Below are 19,414 nucleotides of genomic sequence, written 5' to 3'. Positions count from 1 at the left end.
TAGAAAACAAATGTCCAGATAATAGATTTAAACCTAACCATATCAATAATCACATGAAATGTAAATGGTCTAAAAACCTCAATTAAAAGACAGGGAATATCATATTATATCAAAAAAAAAGACCCAACTATATGCTGCTTACAAGTGATGCAATTTAAGTATAAAGACAAAACCAAACCCACTGCCACCGAGTCGATTCCAACTCACAGCAACCCTATAGGATAGAGTAGAACTGCCCCGTAGAGTTTCCAAGAAGCGCCTGGTGGCTTCGAACTGCCGACCTTTTAGTTAGGAGCCATACCACTTAACCACTACACCACCACAGTTTCCAGTATAAAGACACAAACTCATTAAAATGAAGTACACGGAAAAAGATGTATCAGGATAACACTAATCTACAGTAGCTATATTAGTAACGGATTAGGTAGGTTTCAGATCAAAGGGAAAAAGAAAGTCACCTCATAAGGAAAAAGGGGTCACTTCATGATAAGACATAACGATTCAAAACATATGTAGCAAAAAACTGATAAAATGGCAAGGAAGATTAGATAAATTCACAGTTATAGTCAGGACTTCAATATTCCTCTCTCAACATTGGTAGAACAAGTACGGAGAAAATTAACAAAGGTATTAAAAAAAAAAAAAAAACCTCTTGCCATCAAGTCAATTCCAACTCATAGCAACCTTATAGGACAGACAGAGTAGAACACCCCCATAGAGTTTCCAAGGAGCGCCTAGTGGATTCGAACTGTCTACCTTTTGGTTAGCAGCCGTAGCTTTTAACCACTATGCCACCAGGGTTTCCAATAAAAGTATAGAAGATTTATATAACACTATCACATGACTTAACCTAATTGACATTTGTAGAATACTCCACAACAACAGCAAAAAATATACATTCTTTTCAAGTACACACTGAATATTTAAAAAGACAGACCATATTCTAGGCCATAAAACATATCTCAATAAATGTGAAAGAATTTAAGACATACACAGTATATTCTCTGACCACAATGGAATTAAATTAGAAATCCACAAATAGTAAAAGGCAGCTATGAGTAACATAGGTAGTTATTAACTGCCTTCCCACAACAACCTTATTAAAAGCATTTCACTGGATAATTTCTGATGCTCCATGGCATCACAGTCTTACAAAGTGTCTGTGGTGTAATAAACAGAAGTTTTACTGCTATTTCTTACTTTATACGTCAATAGAGACAGCACAGGGAAGAGGTAAAGGAGAATGGTTTCCCTGTACTCAACTGGATCAATTATACTCAATCTTTACTCAACTGTAATTGCCTTCAGAATATATCCCTGATATGATTTATTGATATCCCTGATATCAATAAATATCACCAAATGAATGAGTGAAGGATATTCAAAATAGAAGGAAAATCATACGCAGAAGCCTAGAATCAAGAAAAGCCATGGAATATCCAGAATAATGCCTATAAGGAACAATCAGAAGACTACTATTGAAGAGGAGGTCAAGGTCAATTTGATCACCATTATCACTATCATCATCATCTAGAAATTGTGCTAAATGCTTTACATGCATTTTTTTCTAATGGCAACATTCTAAAAAAGGTTTTATCACTATTTTGCAAATGAGAAAACGAAGCCTTAGCAAGGTTAACAAACCCGCTCAAAATAAGCCATAAATATAGTTAGGAATCAAGGTCTGACTCCAAAGTCTACACTTTAATCATCATTATGGTACCTCCAAATTCTATATAAAACTGTCATGTTTTTATTAATACAGAAAATTCTATATCATCTTCTCTAACATTTTATTTCCATAGTATTCTAAATTCTACATATTTCTTCATTTAGTTTCCTTTGTCTGTGTCCTTCTCAAATCCACTTCACTGTTTCCACCGTAATTCTCAGTTCCTTCTATTTCTTGCCTTGTTGTCCATGGAGGTTATCAGGATAAAGATGAATTCACAATCATCACCTATTCCCCAGTTTCCAAACTGAGAAATTATCATTAACAATTATTCTTTAAACTTTTTTTTTTTCAAGTTCTAAAGCTTTCATCCTTGTCTCTGAGCTAATTTCATCTTTGTGGGCTATGAATTTTTATTTCCTATATATTCGCCCCCTGATGTGTCTGTCAGTTTGTCATACTGTGGGGGCTTGCATGTTGTTGTGATGCTGGAACCTAAGCCACCAGTATTCAAATACCAGCAGGGTCACCCATGGCAGACAGGTTCCAGCTGAGCCTCCAGACTAAGAAAGGCTAGGAAGAAATACCCAGCATTCTAATTCTAAAAAGATTTAGCCAATGAAAACCTTATGAATAGCAAGAGAACATTGTTTGATATGGTGCCAGAAGATGAGCCCCTCAGGTTGGAAAGCACTCAAAAGACTACTGGAGAAAGACTGCCTCCTCAAAGTAGAGTTGACCTTAATGACTTGGATAGAGTCAAGCTTTCGGGACCTCCATTTGCAGATGTACCACGACTCAAAATGAGAAGAAACAGCCACAAACATCCATTAATAATCGGAACCTGGAATGTACAAGGAAACCCTGGTGGCGTAGTGGTTAAGTGCTATGGCTGCTAACCAAAGGGTTGGCCGTTCAAATCTGCCAGGTGTTCCTTGGAAACTCTATGGGGCAGTTCTACTCTGTCCTATAGGGTCGGTATGAGTCAGAATCAACTCAACGGCACTGGGCTTTCTTTGGTTTGGAATGTACGAAGTATGAATCCAGGAAAACTGGAAGTCATCAAAAATAAAATGGAATGTATAAACATTGATATTCTAGGAATTAGTGAGCTGAAATGGACTGATATTGGTCATTTTGAATCAAACAATCATAAGGTCTACTATGCCAGGAACAACAACTTTAAGAGGAATGGCATTACATTCATCGTCAAAAAGAACATTCAAGATCTATCCTGAAGTACAATGCTGTCAGTGATAGGATACTATGCATATATCTACAAATAAGACCAGTTAATATAACTATTATTCAAATTTACAAACCAACCGCTAAGACCAAAGATGAAGAAATTGAAGATTTTTACCAACTTCTACAGTCTGAAATTGATCAAACGTGTAATTAGGATGTGCTGATAACTACTGGAGACTAGAATATGAAAGTTGGAAATAAAGAAGAAGGATCGGTAGTTGGAAAACATAGCCTTGGTGATATAAATGATGCCAGAGGTCGCATGATAGAATTTTGTAAGAACAACAACTCCTTCACTGTAAATACCTTTTTCCACCAACATAAACAGTGACTACCCACATGAACCTAGCCAGAAGGAATACACAGGAGTCAAATTGACTACATCTGTGGGAAGAGAAAATGGAAAAGCTCCATATCATTAGTCAGAACAAGGCCAGGGCTGACTGTGGAACAGACTATCAATTGCTCATATGCAAGTTCAAGTTGAAACTGAAGAAAATTAGAACAAGTTAAGGAGAACCAAACTACGACTTTGGGTATATCACATCTGAGTTTAGAGACAAACTCAAGAAGAGATTTGACATGTTGAACACTAATGACCGAAGACCGGGCAAGTTGTGGAAGGACATCAAAGACATCATACACGAAGAAAGCAAGAGGTCATTAAAAACCCAGAAAAGAAAGAAAAGACCAAAAGGTATGTCAGAAGAGACTCTGAAACTTGCTCTTGACCATCAAGTAGCTAAAGCAAAAGGAAGAAACGATGAAGTAAAAGAGCTGAACAGAAGATTTCAAAGGGTGGCTCAAAAAGACAAAGTAGGGTATTATAATGACATGTGCAAAGACCTGGCAATAGAAAACCAAAAGGGAAGAATACGCTCTGCATTTCATAAGCTGAAAGAACTGAAGAAAAAATCCAAGCCTTGAGTTGCAATACTGAAGGATCCAAAGGGGAAAATATTAAATGATACAAGAAGGATCAAAAGAAGATAGGAGAACACAGAGTCACTATGCCAAAAAGAATTGGTCAACATTCAACCACTTCAGGAGATACCATACGAGCAGGAACCAATATTACTGAAGGAAGAACACCAAGCTGCACTGAAGGTATTGACAAAAAACAAGGCTCCAGAAATTTACAGAATAACAATTGATATGTTTCAACAAACGAAGGTGGCACTGGAAGTACTCACTCGTCTATACCAAGAAATTTGGAAGACAGCTATCTAGCCAACCAACAGGAAGAGATCTGTATTTATGCCTATTCCCAAGAAAGGTGGTCCCATCGAATGTGGAAATTATTGAACAATATCATTAATATCGCATGCAAGTAAGATTTTACTGAAGATCATTCAAAAGCGGCTGTGGCAGCGTATCAACAGGTAACTGCCAGAAATTCGAGCTGGATTCAGAAAAGGACGTGGAACCAGAGGTGTCATTGCTGATGTCAGCTGGATCCTGGCTGAAAAGAACAGAATACCAGAAAGATGTTTACTTGTGTTTTATTGACTATGCAAAGGCATTCAACTGTGTGGATCATAACAAATTATGGATAACATCACGAAGAATGGGAATTCCAGAACACTTAATTGTGCTCATGAGGAACCTGTACATAGATCAAGAGGCAGTCATTCAAACAGAACAAGGGGATACTGCTTGGTTTAAAGTCAGGAAAGGTGTGCATCAGGGTTGTATTCTTTCACCATACCTATTCAATCTGTATGCTGAGCAAATAATACGAGAAGCTGGACTACGTGAAGAACAGAGCATCAGGATTGGAGGGAGACTCATTAACAACATGTGTTATGCAGATGACACAATCTTGCCTCCTGAAAGTGAAGAGGACTTGAAGCCCTTACTGATGAAGATCAAAGACCACACCCTTCAGTATGGATTACACCTCAACATAAGGAAAACAAAAATCCTCACAACTGGACCAATAAGCAACATCATGATAAACCAGGAAAAGACTGAAGTTATCACGGATTTCATTTTACTTGGATGCATAATCAACACCCCTGGAAACAGCAGTCGAGAAGTCAAAAGACGCACTGCATTGAGCAAATCTGCTCCAAAGGACCTCTTCACAGGGGTCAAAAAGCAAAGATGTCACCTTGAAGACTAAGGTGTGCCTGACCCAAGCCATGGTGTTTTCAATCGCCTCCTATGCATGCGAGAGCTGAACGATGAATAAGGAAGACCAAAGAAGAACTGACGCCTTTGAAATGTGGTATTGGAGTAGAATATTGAATATACTATGGACTGCCAAAAGAATGAACAAATCTGTCTTGGAAGAAGTACAGACAGAATGCTCCTTAGAAGCAAGGATGGCAAGACTATGTCTCAGGTACTTTGGACATGTTGTCAGGAGGGATCAGTCCCTGAGAAGGACATCATGTTTGGTAAAGCAGAGGGTCAGCAAAAAAGAGAAAGACCCTCAATGAGATGAACTGACACAGTGGCTGCAATAACCGGCTTAAGCAAAACAATTATGAGGATGGTGCAGGACTGCACAGTGTTTCATTCTGTCGTACACAGGGCCACTATGAGTTGGAACCAAATTGTTGGTGCCTGACAACAACAACATGTATTTTTCACATGTCCACTAGTAGCAATGTTATTTTTGAAGGGATGTTTTTAATTTTTTTCTTTTTTCAATGTGTTAGTACATAATTTCTTCAGTTACAAGTGATATCATCTGGACATCTACAGTTCTACTGGTATAATTTTATCATCTGATGTGTTTTGATCATGATCAGACATGTGTCTCCACTGTTCAACAATAATCAACTAAATTCTCTGATCATTGATATAATAACAACATAGAAAAGAAAACGGTTGAAAAAATATATACATATATGTTTTGTTTTGTTTTTTTAATTTTCTCCTCAGGAATTCTTATTCTGAACATCTGTGATGAGATATGACATTACGGAAACTTTTATCTATAAAGGGCCTTACCACTAGTCTTTTTCCAGAACCAAGTTTTTGCTGTTCAGTCTCTTGCCTTTTATCCGCATCCGTCGCAAAAGCAAGTACTTGATATCTATTTGAAAAATATGGGAAAATTATAAGTGACTTTAAATTTAAAATGTATAAATTATTTTAAACTTTAAAAGCACATAAGCTATAAACCTTTTGAATCACTTCTTCTTGTCTCTTAAAAACTGTAAAATTTAATTGCATTCTTATTGAAAGATACTGTGACATAAGACTGCAAAACTGACATGATAAAGAAATTAAAACCATATGTCCCAACTAATCAATATTGAGAAAGTAGCTCTGCACACTATCAAAGCATTCCCAATAGAATTTTACATAATAAACATCAATACTCAGTATTCAAGAACTATCTAGCACCTAAACATCAAAGATATAGAAAAAAAAAAAGTTGAACAATGCAAGACAGCCTAACGTAATAGGAATTATGAATACATAAGCTTTGGGAACAACAAAACCTGAGTTTAATCCCCAGCTAAACCACCTACTAACTGGTGAATTTTGGCAAATTAATCACTGCATCTTATTTTCCTCATCTATAAAATGAGAATAATAATCTGTAACCCAAATATTGTTAAAATTTTTAAATAATGTATAAAAAGTACCTAGTATAGTAGCTGGTATATATTACATGCTTAACTACTGATTAATAGATTGACAGATAAACAGACAGGCAGATAGAGATTCATACACAGATAAGTATCAACCACCTACTAGTTTATCCAGAGTATATAATAAATTCTCAAGGGATATTAGGACTTTCTATAAGCATTTTCCAGCTTCTATTTCAATAATAAAATTCAGCTCAAATCATTCTTACCAACAATTCTAAATATCATTCAATCCAGAAATGATTAATTTAGCCTATGAAATATTCCCATAACTAATGCCATATTAATTAATGATATGGTGGCATAGTGGTTAAGAGCTAGGGATGCCAACCAAAAGGTCTGCAGTTCGAATCCACTGGCCACTCCTTGAAAACCCTATGGGGCAGTTCTACTCTACCCTATAGGGTCACTATGAGTCAGAATCAACTTCACAGCAATGGGTTATGTTTACAGGTTAATGATATATTATTATAATAATAATCTCACTCTAACTTCAGGCTCACATGTTTCTTATTGAATCAAAACACCTTGCATTGTTTTCCCATAGCTAATAGAAAAATCAGTAAGTAAATATATTCAGACATCTCATATTGCCTAAGAGAAGAATGTCTGACAGTATAAAAACCAGGGACCTGCATGAATGAAGGCAATGTGGAATATCTAAATAAGAACTGAAATGTGCAGTGATATTCAAGTGTCACATACCAACTCTAAAATCATGCTTTTCCTATCTCAATCTGTAATAGTTTATTTAGAAAAACATCAAATTTCAGTTGGATACAGAATGACTATGAATTAAGACAGATTTTGCCAAGCATTCATGAAAATTAGTCTTATCATTAATTTGAAAACTTAACATATATCAATTCCATTCATTCATTCAATAAACATCACTATGGCTCTAACTGACAAAGGGAAAAATGGGAAAAAAGAAAAAAAAACTACTCCATGGTCTGTACTCCTCAGGAGCTCCCAAACTAGTTATGGAGATTAATTTGCAAACAAAACAATGTAACTCAGGGTGCCCTGTACTAATAGAGGGTATGTACATAGTTCCAGGGGGTTCTTGGGTAATGCAAACTGTTAGCTTGGCTGCTAAAGAAGTTTGAGCCCACCAAGAGGCACCTTGGAAAAAAGGCTGGCAATCCACTTCCAAAAAAATCAGCCATTGAAAACCCTATGGAGTGTAGCTTTACTCTGACACATGGGATCACCATGAGTCAAAACTGACTCTATAACAGCTGGCTTGGATTTTTTTGATTTGTTTTGTTTTTTGGTATCTAGTACCAAAGGACCCTATGGGGTTGCTATAAGTCAATATCAACTGGACAACAATAGGGCTTTTTTTAATCAAGGGAGGAGCCCTGGTGGCCCAGTGTTTAAGAGATTGGCTGCTGATCAAAAGGTCGGCAGTTGGAATCTACCAGCTGCTCCTTGGAAACCCTATGGGGGAGTTCTGCTCTGTCCTATAGGGTCACTAGGAGTTAGAATCAACTCGATGGCAATGGGTTTGGTTTTCTTTCTTTTGTTTGTTTGTTTGGTTGGTTGGTTGGTTTAGTACCAAGGGAACACAGTGGCAGAAACAAGTAACTGGGGTGGAGGAGATATGCTCTTGGTATGTGTTCAGAAGGAAAAAGCTAGATTTTAAAGAATGAGTGAGAATTCATCATGCTGGTAAAGAGGGAAAACTCATTATGGGCAAAGCAAATAGCACTTGCAAAAGCATGAAGCATTAAAAGAGACACGAAAGGCCAGGGCAGACGCATGAGAGAGGGGGAGAGTCATGTGAAATAAGATGAAAAGGGTAGAAGGGCAAAGATCTCAAACAGCCTTGTAAAACCATGCTAAAAAATTCCATAGGCAACTGCAGCAAATGTCTCAATACTATCTGAGACTGACCTTCAAAATCTCAAAGTCTCCCCAAGTGCCAACCTCCAAATTGCATTGTTGCATATTCCTAGTACAAAGTAACAGAGCATGCACTGATGACAAGAACTTCAGCCCAAAGGTGGTCCTGCTATGGATCTAACTTCAGGCAATTAATGACACCAACCCCCTGGGAGATGATATGGAGATTAATGAGATCACTGCAAAAATCCAAAGCTCCTTGGGTTGTTTCAAGCTTCTTACGTAACTACAAAGAGTACTATTTCATCTGAGGAATAAGTGAGTCCCTAAAGTGCCTCATTAGCATCAAGACACCCTGCAGAGACAAAGCCAAAAGTGACTCCTGATTTCCAAATCCAGGCCATTTCTCTTCCTGGAAGACAACTCAGAAGAGTATTTTATTATCCAAACATAATTGACAGTAAATTCAGATGACAACAAACTTACAATAGCATCTCTTTTAGGGTTCTTCCTTAACTCCTTTTAACTGTGACCAATAATGTACATGAAAATCTATATCCAAAACCAAACAACCTCAAGCTGACTTGGAAATTCTGAAATAAAGAAAACACTTGGATCTTAAAAAAAAAAAAAAAAAAAACACTTAAGTGTTCAGTGATACAAGCTAAAGAATAAAATTCCCTCGTTGAGATTGCTGAAAGAATAATTAGGCTCAGTGTAATAAGAACTTATGAAAGAGTGCCATAGGTGTTTCTCAGAACAGAAATGCGCTAATCACAAATACAGCACATTCGCGTGAACAGTGGTGCTTTTTGACCCAAGAACCACAAATGTTTAAAACCACAGGTCCTGTGGAGCACCAATGACAAACTCTACCACATAATTTAATGCTCTTCCATATCACATCGTAAAAATAGCACCAAATGACTAAAATATGGATTGAGGTGCCACGGAGCACCAAAGTAAATCCTCCAAAGTCATTTATTTTCAAATGAACATAATTGTCACCTCAACGGGGTACCAGAAAATTTTGGAATCTTGATATTTAACCTGGAGAACTTTACAAGAAATGGAAGTTCTGGACACAAAGCATTACCACGTTCATTTCAACTATAGCTAAAATATTCTTGATTACACATAGGAGAGTCATTTTTAGTGAAGGGTGCCAGCAACAAACTTTTCACTCCTTCAACAAGTCCTTATTATAGACCTACTCTACAGAGCTAGGTACTTTCGGGGATACAAAATTCCTACCCTCATGGAGCAATTAGCCTAGTCAAGGAGAAAAGTAAACAAGTAAATATTTAATATCAGTGAAAGTGTGAATTGTACTATTAGAATCAAGAAGGAAGAGATATTGTACAGCTAGATCAGGGAAGAACTGAAGAGGAGCAGGAAGGCTTCAAACATGTTCATATGCAGAGAAGGAGGGAACAGCATTTCAGACATAGTGTACAGCATGAGCAAAAGAAGAGAGCAAGAAAAAAAGCCCTTAACACACATGGAGAACATCAAAAATTTCAATTTGGCTGGAGCATAAGACTTGTTTTTTCTAAACAGACTTATCAATTAAATTAAAGAAATAAATGTTAAAATCCTTATTTAAAGACTGTTATTTGCTTAGCAATGTATTAGAAGCTACAGGGATGCAGAAGAGGTTTGTAACACAAAGAAAGAAACAAAAAAAATTGTAGCCAATCTACTTCTTCAGGAACAAACCAACCAAACCAAACCCGTTGCCATCGAGTTGATTCCGACTCATATTCTAGGGATTCCAGGAGCACCTGGTGGATTTGAACTGCCGACCTTTCAGTTAGCAGCTGTAGCTCTTAACCACTATACCACCAAGGTTTCTACTTCTTCAGGAAGCCTCCCTAAATTCAAGTCTAATGTAGAGATCCTGCCTCTAGGCCGCCTCAATATCCCAGGTAAAGCTCTGCTGTAGCCTGTATCACAATGGACTGAGAGAGCTATTTGATTTGCTGCCTCGCACACTTGCTGGGAGACTGCTGGAGGACAACAGACAGATCTTATTTGACTTCGCATTTTCAGTACCACAGTGGCACAGAGAAGAAGACTCTTGAAAAAAATGTTTGCTGAATGAATGACTGAGCGGTTAAATAAATTAACTATTCAGTCAGTGAACAGAGGTTTAAGACTGAAATTCTGCTCTCAGGAACCTGATATCATAAGGCACACTCTGTAATATTTTGATACAACACAAGAAAGCAATATATGGTATTGGGCAAAAACCAGTGTTATAAACAATAATGTATCTTCTTGTTATTGTTGTTGTTGGTTGCCATGGAGTCGATTTCAACTCATGAAATATATCTAGGAGGTGAAGAAAGGTTGACAGTTGAGCTAGTTAACTTTAAAAGTGCCTTCCAAATCTGAAAGTCCCTATCCATCATAGAGGTAAAGTGAAACTTGATTATAAAAGGCCCTGAACGTACAAAATAAGAAGTTCTATATTTGTTAATGGACAATAATATTTATTCTGGCTTAAAGAAGTGTTTTAATGTAAAGTACTCTTCAACATCTAGATTAGAGATAAGAAAATGAGAAATCCAAGTGAAAAGATAAAGACCTGAACCAGTGGGAAGGGGAGGCAAAGACTGAATAAGAAAGTTAAAGGTAGAGGGCAGGATTTACTGACTAAATAACTCTGGCAGGCAAAGGAAAGAAAAAGAGAATAGAAGATGATTCAAACTTTGGACACATACAGCCCAAGAAAGTGATGGTACCAAAGCCTCCCCCTGCAAAGAAAGACAGACAATTCTCTCCAGGGTATCACCAAGGGGGTACAGGGGGTGAGACCATACCAGGTGACACCATCAGAAGGCATGACACCAAAATGATTGTCTATAAAATTTTTGTGCAGTGTTTAGCAGAAATTTATTATTTTTTATAAAAATATCCTGATAGTTATAGCACAAAAAACATTTTTCGTAACCACAACTTACATGTGTCAGTATACCTTTCGGTGTGATTGATTACTTGTGTGTGGCCTCGCTAACCATAGTCTTGTAAATCCCACCAAAGTGATTGGGCAGTACTATGTGATAGGGTACCTGTGGCCCACAAAAGGGACTGGTCAGTTTTGCCATCCCACTGGGCTTTAAATGAGCAACCCAGAGGCGGGAAAGAGAGAGGAAACCACCACAACCAAGGAAGAACAGCTAGGATCCAGCACATCCTTTGGACCGAGGGTCCCTGGGCCGAGAAGCTCCTGGAAGTAGGAGAGAGAAAGAGAGAGAGCTGTAACCCTGAAGATGCTGAGAAGCAGTGGCAGGAAAGACCTGGCAGCAGGAGATGGCATGGTGGGCTTCTTGGCCCACGGAAAGAGAAAGCTGAGCGCCACTGGGCAGAGGCCTAGGGCCAGGGAGAGGTGTGCCTGCAAGCACAGCAGAGGCTGTCCTGATGGAAGAACTGTATCCTTGAGTGTTCCTGAACCTAAATTGTAACCTGCTACTTCCCCAATAAACCCCATAATCATGAGAATTGTCTGTGAGTTCTGTGCGTCCATTGCGATGAATTATCAAACCCAGCAGAGAAGTAGAGAGTGCCGAGGGAGGGATGGTTGGTGTCAGAATTAGTAAAGACAGCCTTGGGCTATTGATCTTGAGTCTCCTTTCCCCTTGTGAAGTTAGAGGAGGTCTGCCACTGTCCCCAAACCATTTTTACATACCTATAAGGCTAAAGTTCTATGCTAATTTACTTTTAGAACCTTCTAATGCCCTCCGTCAGAGCTGTCATTATTACCCAATTACAACCATACTTTGAATCATGTGGTTTCATCTGAATGCACTACAATCAGGTGCTGTTGTTTTCATTACTTTTTTATAGTTGCTAATTTTGTCAAAATTTCTAATGTTTTATTTACAATATTGTGGTAATTAGTATTTGTGAGCCTATGTTAATGACTTTTTTGAGAATGAAGTAGTAATTAAAGGAAAAGAAGGAGCAATATTTGGGAATTACAATTTACAAGTAAAGCACAAAAAACATTACAAAGTATTTTGTACAGTCTGGTATGGAGGAGGTCCGTGGCGGGGAGGTGACACCATGAGTTACCACCCTGGGTGATACCAACCTTAGTGAGGCCACTGATTCTCTCACTTCAACAGAAAAACAACACTCAAAGCGTGCCCCTGAATTAGGGTTGCCAAGAGTGTGTGTTTACAATGGCAATTTATGGGTCTTATCCCCAAATCTATTAAATCAAAACCTGGTAGAAATCTGCAAATGTGCATTTTATAACAGGCTGCCCAGATGATTCTTATGCACACTAAAGCTTGACTTCCACAGCCTTAGCTAGTTCCTATTTGAGTACAATTGAGCTAGTTTTAAAGTAATTAAATATTAATATCAAATTAACTGATTATATTCTATTAACTGAATATAGAGAGATTTAACGAAGGCTCAAAAGATCAAAACTACGTTTTTCATGCTTTCTCCCATCCTAAATTGCACCGGTAATTATCATTTAATCTATTAAACTTGAAAGCATATATAAGTATGACATACTATTTAATGTGATAAATCCCCTTGATTGTGATCATTTCATAATAATCACATATCCCATGCATTTTTACCATTTAAAAAGATCCACATGATGGATAAAGGGTGCATTTTTTAGTCCTTATATGGAGATGAATTTAATAGATTCGTATGTTGGAGAACTACCACAGTTAAAACAGTGTGGGCTTCTGTGAGATTAAACTCACAACCATTAAGGAAACCTCCACATTGCTTCCTGATCCAATCACCGCTGGAGTTATTACCAAATTAATTCCAATGCACATATTTCAAAGAGTAAGTAATGGAGCATTCATATCTTTGTATTGTGACCCCTCAGGTAGCACTGCCAATATCACTACTTGGCAGGAGGAAGGCACAGAACTGCGTGGAAAGCTGAAAAGCAGATCTCCTCAATACTGCTGAAGTTTTGGCAGGCATGAGTATTTTATACAGATATTTTTCCCAAACTCTCAAAATAAGCATAATATTTTATTTATTACCAGTAGCGTTGTCAAAACCCATTCATCTCCTTTGGAGAACAAGAGCCGTAAGAGTCCTAGAAGGATTATGACATGATGATACACTACTGCCATCAATTAACACTTGGTGGGTAGTCATAAACAGTTGCTTATTTTCAGAGTTTTGAACCCTAGATGCCTTGACAATAATTCACAAAAGGGGGGTTGCCACCTACAAAGGAAGAAACTGCATTAACTGGTTATACATTCAATATTGAAAACTGAAGATAAAAATTTACGGCTGTTGCATGATGAATATATATTTTCTTCCTGCCTTGGGAAAAATCATGTGGCCAAAAATAATACTGAAAAGCTGTAATGATGTGTTGCTTAAATGTTTAAATTTGAAATGGTGCCATCAGTAAGATAACAACAATAACATTACTGCATATACTGAAACCTTCCAAGTCTATTTCTTTTCCCAGCATTGATTTTTTTTTCCTTTTTTTATTGTGCTTCAGGTGTCCCAGCGCTGGTTTTTATTTTCTTTTGCCCATCCTCTCTTCCAACAAAAAACACACCCTTCAACAACTCAAAACCTTAAATGTATTGAAATTTAGCTGGTGGAGGAAAAAAGATCTCTCTCAAACACAAGTCACCAAGATCAATAAGAATTTCCAGCAGAAACTAGAAACTGTTTTCAAAGGATCATTTTCACACTTTACCTCTACTATGAATTGTCTTTTTACAAAATTAACATACTGTTGTCTTTTTAAAGTGGATCTATTAAGCCCTTATTATAAAGGATTTCGTCTTGCAGCTTCACAGACAAAATGAGGAAAACTTTGTACTACCCAGCAAAAATGAATTTGCAACACCTAACTGGTAGGTGAGCTGATTTAACCCACCTGAGAAAACAAGGGTTACTGAAGGTACATGAAAAATTGTAATTTTTTGAAATGTCTTGTAACTCAAACGTTTCAATAATTCAGACTGTCCCCTCCCAGGTCCAAGTTAGTACATCTGATTTTACAAAGTGAGGTATACATACACAGATGAATACACTTTTTCAAGTTGTCTGTGACATCTAAACCAGAGAAATAGCTTAAGTAAGCATTATCTATAAATTATATTCAAAATGCTGTTTTGGTTTCCAGTGACTGTAAATCAATGGAGAAGATTCATTAGATTTTAAAAATATTATTAAACCTATAGGACTTCTTTGTAAAATTATACATATACTAGGCCTGACATGTAACAATCAATTCCTTCTTAAATTATATATTCAAAAGATTTAAAAGAGATGGAAGCTTTGGGGCAATGAGGGAAGAAAATAAAGCTCCCTTTATGCAAACCTAACCAAAAAAATAATAATAATAGACATTCATAACAACACTTGTATTTCTTGCCAGGAGTCTTCCTATGCCACATACATTCTTTTTCATTATAAAATCATTCTATATATGCCTCTTCGTATCTGGCTTTCCTCACTCAACCTTGTATTTTATTATTTATGGTATCAGGGGACCAGTCACAGTAAATACTGAGCATTTTCTGTGGGCTAGCCACTGGGCGGGCCGAGCAACTTGACATACATTATCTCATTTAATCCAGGTAACAGACTTATCAAAACAGACATTATTATCCGGGTTCATAACCAGAGGAGTCCCTGGGTGGTACAAACACTTGGCACATGGCTATTATCCAAAAGGTTGGAGGTTCAAAGCCATTTAGAGGCACCTTGGAAGAAGCAACTTGATGGCAACTAGTTTGGTTTTTTGGTTTTACAGGCTGGATGAGGACATTGACCACCACACAGCTATAGTACTAAAAACAGGATTCTAACCCAGGTCTTTCTCTCCCCAAAATCTCTGCTTTCTCAAATCGTTACATTACACTGTCTTTCAAATATGTTTTGATACATCAATGATGCCCTAAGTCACCAGAATTATATTTTCTCAAAGAAACCACGCTTTTTTCATTTGTAATATTCTAGCTTGTTGTGAAAAAGAATGAATCAGCAACACACACACCAAAAATCATAATGATTATAAAGAATATGCTCTACATTCTACTTTGGTGAGTAGCGTCTGGAGTCTTAAAAGCCTGTGAGCAGCCATCTAGGATACTCCACTGGTCTCACCCCTTCGGGAGCAAGGGAGAATGAAGAAAACTAAAGATACAAGGGAGAGATTAGTCCAGAGGACTAACGGACCACATCTACCACGGCCTCCACCAGACTGAGTCCAGTACAACCAGATGGTGCCGGCTACCACCACTGACTGCTCTGACACGGATCACAATAGAGGGTCCTGGGCAGAGCTGGAGAAAAACGTAGAACAAAATTCTAACTAAAAAAGAAAGAACAGGCTTGCTGGCCTGACAGAGACTGGAGAAACCCTGAGAGTATGGCCAACTGAACACCCTTCCAGCTCAGTAACGAGGTCACTCTTGAGGTTCACCCTTCAGCCAAAGATTGAACGGGTCCATGGAAAAAACAGGCTAAAGGGGCATACAAGCCCTGGGGCAGGGACTGAAAGGTAGGAGGGAAGAGGAAAGCCGGCAACAAGGAACCCAGGGTTGAGAACAAGAGTGTTGACATGTCATGGGGTTATTAACCAATGTCATACAACAACGGGTATACTAAATGTTTGATTAGAAACTAGTTTGTTCTGTAAATCTTCATCTAAAGTACAATAAAAAAAAAATCATAATGATTCCAAAGATTTAACATCCAAACTTACTTGTAACTTTCCACTTGTCGGCAGGAAGAGACAGTAATGAAGGAATCTGTACGAGAACTGTAAGCGAGAGGGCCAGGCAGAAGGGACCCAGGCAGAAATCTCCCAAAAGCATAGCTTTCCTGCTCAAACACCATAAGCATCCCATCCATGGACTGTATACAAATTAAATCTCGACCTAAAGAAACATTAGAGGAATTAGATGATATTGTTTTATAAACAATAGTTTTAATTTATCACTTCTCCCCACAAAAATGGGTGGTTGGTTTTTTCCCAAGGGGAAAAATGAGTAGTTTACATTTTAAATTATAAATTGATGAAGCTATCATGTTATTGTACATCAGTATACATACATCTCCCAACCGTCAGATTACTCAGACGATGTCAATAATTTTAAGTACATTTATTTTCACTTACTGCATGCTAATATCTCCTAAAAAAAAAATATCTCCTAACTCATGATAATTCCTGTGAACAAACATAACTCCTTCTAAGATGCCATTTTTCCAAATATAAAAATATAACAAAACCTGTTCCTCATGGGGCTTATTGTCTTCTTAGTATGTCAGCCTTGTACTTTCAAATGTGGGCCTCAAAAGTTAAGTGACTTAGACATCAGTCAACATAACAGACCAAACCCATAGGCCTATATTAGGTACCAGTTTCATACAAATCACTGTGCTAAGCACTGTTGGAAGTTTTACATCCCTGGAAAATACTTACCATTCATTGCCCTAATCTATAGATTGATTTTGAAGTATCTTCTATCAGTCTATCTGTATTAACTATGATAGTCATAGTTCTTAAAATATACTGAAATGATGATAACAATGATTATTTTTATGATACAGCCAGAATGCTCATTAGAAGCAAGGATGGCTAGACTTCGTCTCTTATACTTTGGACATGTTATAAGGAGGGATCAGTCCCTGGAGAAAGACATCATGCTTGGTTAAAGTAGAAGGTCAGAGTAATAGGGGAAGACCCTCAATGAGATAGATGGTTGACAGAGTGGATGCAACAGTGACTTTGAGTATGGCACAGGACTGGGCAATGTTTCATTCTGTTGTATACAGGGTCACTATGAGTTGGAACCAACTCGATGGCACCTATCAACAACAACATAACCTGATGCCGTCAAGTCGATTCCGACTCATAGCAACCCTACAGGACAGAGTAGAACTGCCCTGTAGGGTTTCCAAGGAGCACTTGGTGGATCCAAACTGCCAACCTTTTGGTCACAAGGCATAGCTCTTAACCACTGCACCACCAAGGTTCCTCATAACAACAACACAGTGTCCCTAAATTGAGAAACATCTTGTAGCTATAATTTTTCATTTTCTGTTATTTTGATTAGCATATCCTATAATTTATTATTTATGAAGCAACTATGTCAGAGAAAAATTAAGCTACTCATTAAGGGAATAAATCAAAGGTCACCACTCTAATCAACTTCACATCTTCAGCCCATATTAACCCATATATGCAGTAAGTCCTTAAGAAACTATTTCATATTACCCCGGATATCAGTCCCAATCTTATGTATAGTATACTTAGTTTGAAATTTAAAAAGTTACTTTGCACAAAAAGAAATCAAACTGCATAAAAATGGATGATATTCTTATTTGTATATGTGAATAAGGACACTCATATTGTTGGGCAATTTTTAAAAAGAAAACATACTGCAATGAGGTTTTCCAAAAAACAAAACATACTGAAATTATCACTGCAACATATTCTAGCCCATCCTGACTGATACAACAGGTTTACCAGTCTTAAAGAGTCTGTGAGATGCTGTAGGTTGAATACCGTCTCAGCACATGAGTATTCACTAAACATACATCTGAACCATTCCGGAATCTCTTTAGAAAAGGACTGTTCACCAAAGACACAAGGTAATTATGAGCCTAAGAGACAGAAAGGACCACATAAACTAGACACTGTATCAGCCTGAGACCAGAAGAACTAGATGGTACCTGGCCACAACCAATGACTGCCCTGACAAGGAACTCAGCAGAGAAACCCTGCGGGAGCAGGAGAGCAGTGGGATGCAGACCCCAAATTCTCGTAAAAAGACTAGACTTAATCGTCAGACTGGTACTGGAGGGGCCCCAGAGGCCATGGTCCCCAGACCTTCTGTTAGCCCAGGACAGAAACCATTCCCAAAGCCAACTCTTCAGACAGGGATTGGACTGGAATAGGGGATGGAAAATGATGCTGATGAAGAATGAGCTTCTTGGATCAAGTGGACACATGAGACTATGTTGGCATCTCCTGTCTGGAGGGGCAGATGAGAGGGCAGAGGGGGTCAGAAGCTACCCAAATGGACACGAGGAGAGAGAGTGGAGGGAAGAACTATGCTGTCTCATTGGAGGTAGAATAATTAGGGACTGGAGAAACCCTGAGAGTATGGCCCCGGACACCCTTTCAGCTCAGTAATGAGGTCATTCCTGAGGTTCACCCTTCAGCCACAGATTGGACAGGCCCATGGAACAAAACAAGACTAAAGGGGCACACCTACCCTGGGGTCTGGGACTAGAAAGCCGGAGGGAACAGGAAAGCTGGTAATAGGGAAGCCAGGGTTGAGAAGGGAGAGTGTTGACACGTCGTGGGGTTGTTAATCAATGTGGTACAACAATGTGTGTACTAACTGTTCGATGAGAAACTGGTTTGTTCTGTAAACCTTCATCTAAAGTACAATAAAAAAAGAAAAGTACTGTTCATATTAATGCTGTTTTAAAAAGTTTTCTCCCATGCTCAGAGTCTTTCATAATGCACAGCAGGTCTTGCAGTCACTGTTTTAAGCTGGGTTTTTTTCAATCTAACACTTATCTACTGTGTTATTAAAGGACTCCCTGAGTGGTGCAAATGGCTAACACGCCCAGCTGCTAACCAAAACGTTGGGTGTTTCGCTCCACCCAGAGGTGCCTTGGAAGAAGGCTCTGGCAATCTACTCCTCCCACATCAGCCACTGAAAGCCCTGCAGAGCACAGCTCCACTCTGACACCCACGGGATCCCACGTCAGGAGCCCCTGGGTGGCGACTGGCTGCACTACTGAAGGTTTCAAAAATGTATGAGTGAGTTCATATGCACATTGTTACGCGTGTGCACACTATACATGTGCATTGAGATATACACTTATACAAAGAGTACCTCACCTAGCCAGAAATTAGCTATTTGGCAATTCTACTGGCCTGCATACCAGCAAAGATGAAAAAGTATAATAATGCCTCTAAGTATCAAAATAGATGCCACAAGGTCTTTAGAATGAAGATCATGCAAACATTTTACAGGTAAGAGTCCCAGGTCTC

General features: G+C 38.2%; 1 protein-coding gene across 3 annotated transcripts in view; it reads right to left on the bottom strand.

Moving 5' to 3' along the window:
* Window positions 1-19,414, bottom strand: part of BBS9 (Bardet-Biedl syndrome 9) — a 511,186-nt gene that overhangs the window by 375,086 nt on the left and 116,686 nt on the right. For all 3 annotated transcript variants that reach the window (XM_049894336.1, XM_049894337.1, XM_049894338.1), the window contains exons 6-7: window positions 16,106-16,280; window positions 5,882-5,966 (exon numbers count right to left, since the gene is read on the bottom strand). In XM_049894336.1, the coding sequence (XP_049750293.1) occupies window positions 5,882-5,966; window positions 16,106-16,280 (260 nt within the window). The remainder of the gene's footprint in view (window positions 1-5,881; window positions 5,967-16,105; window positions 16,281-19,414) is intronic.

The sequence above is a fragment of the Elephas maximus genome, chromosome 8, assembly GCF_024166365.1.
Source record: "Elephas maximus indicus isolate mEleMax1 chromosome 8, mEleMax1 primary haplotype, whole genome shotgun sequence".
Classification (NCBI taxonomy): Eukaryota; Metazoa; Chordata; class Mammalia; order Proboscidea; family Elephantidae; genus Elephas; species Elephas maximus.
This window is presented reverse-complemented; position numbering and strand designations above follow the sequence as displayed.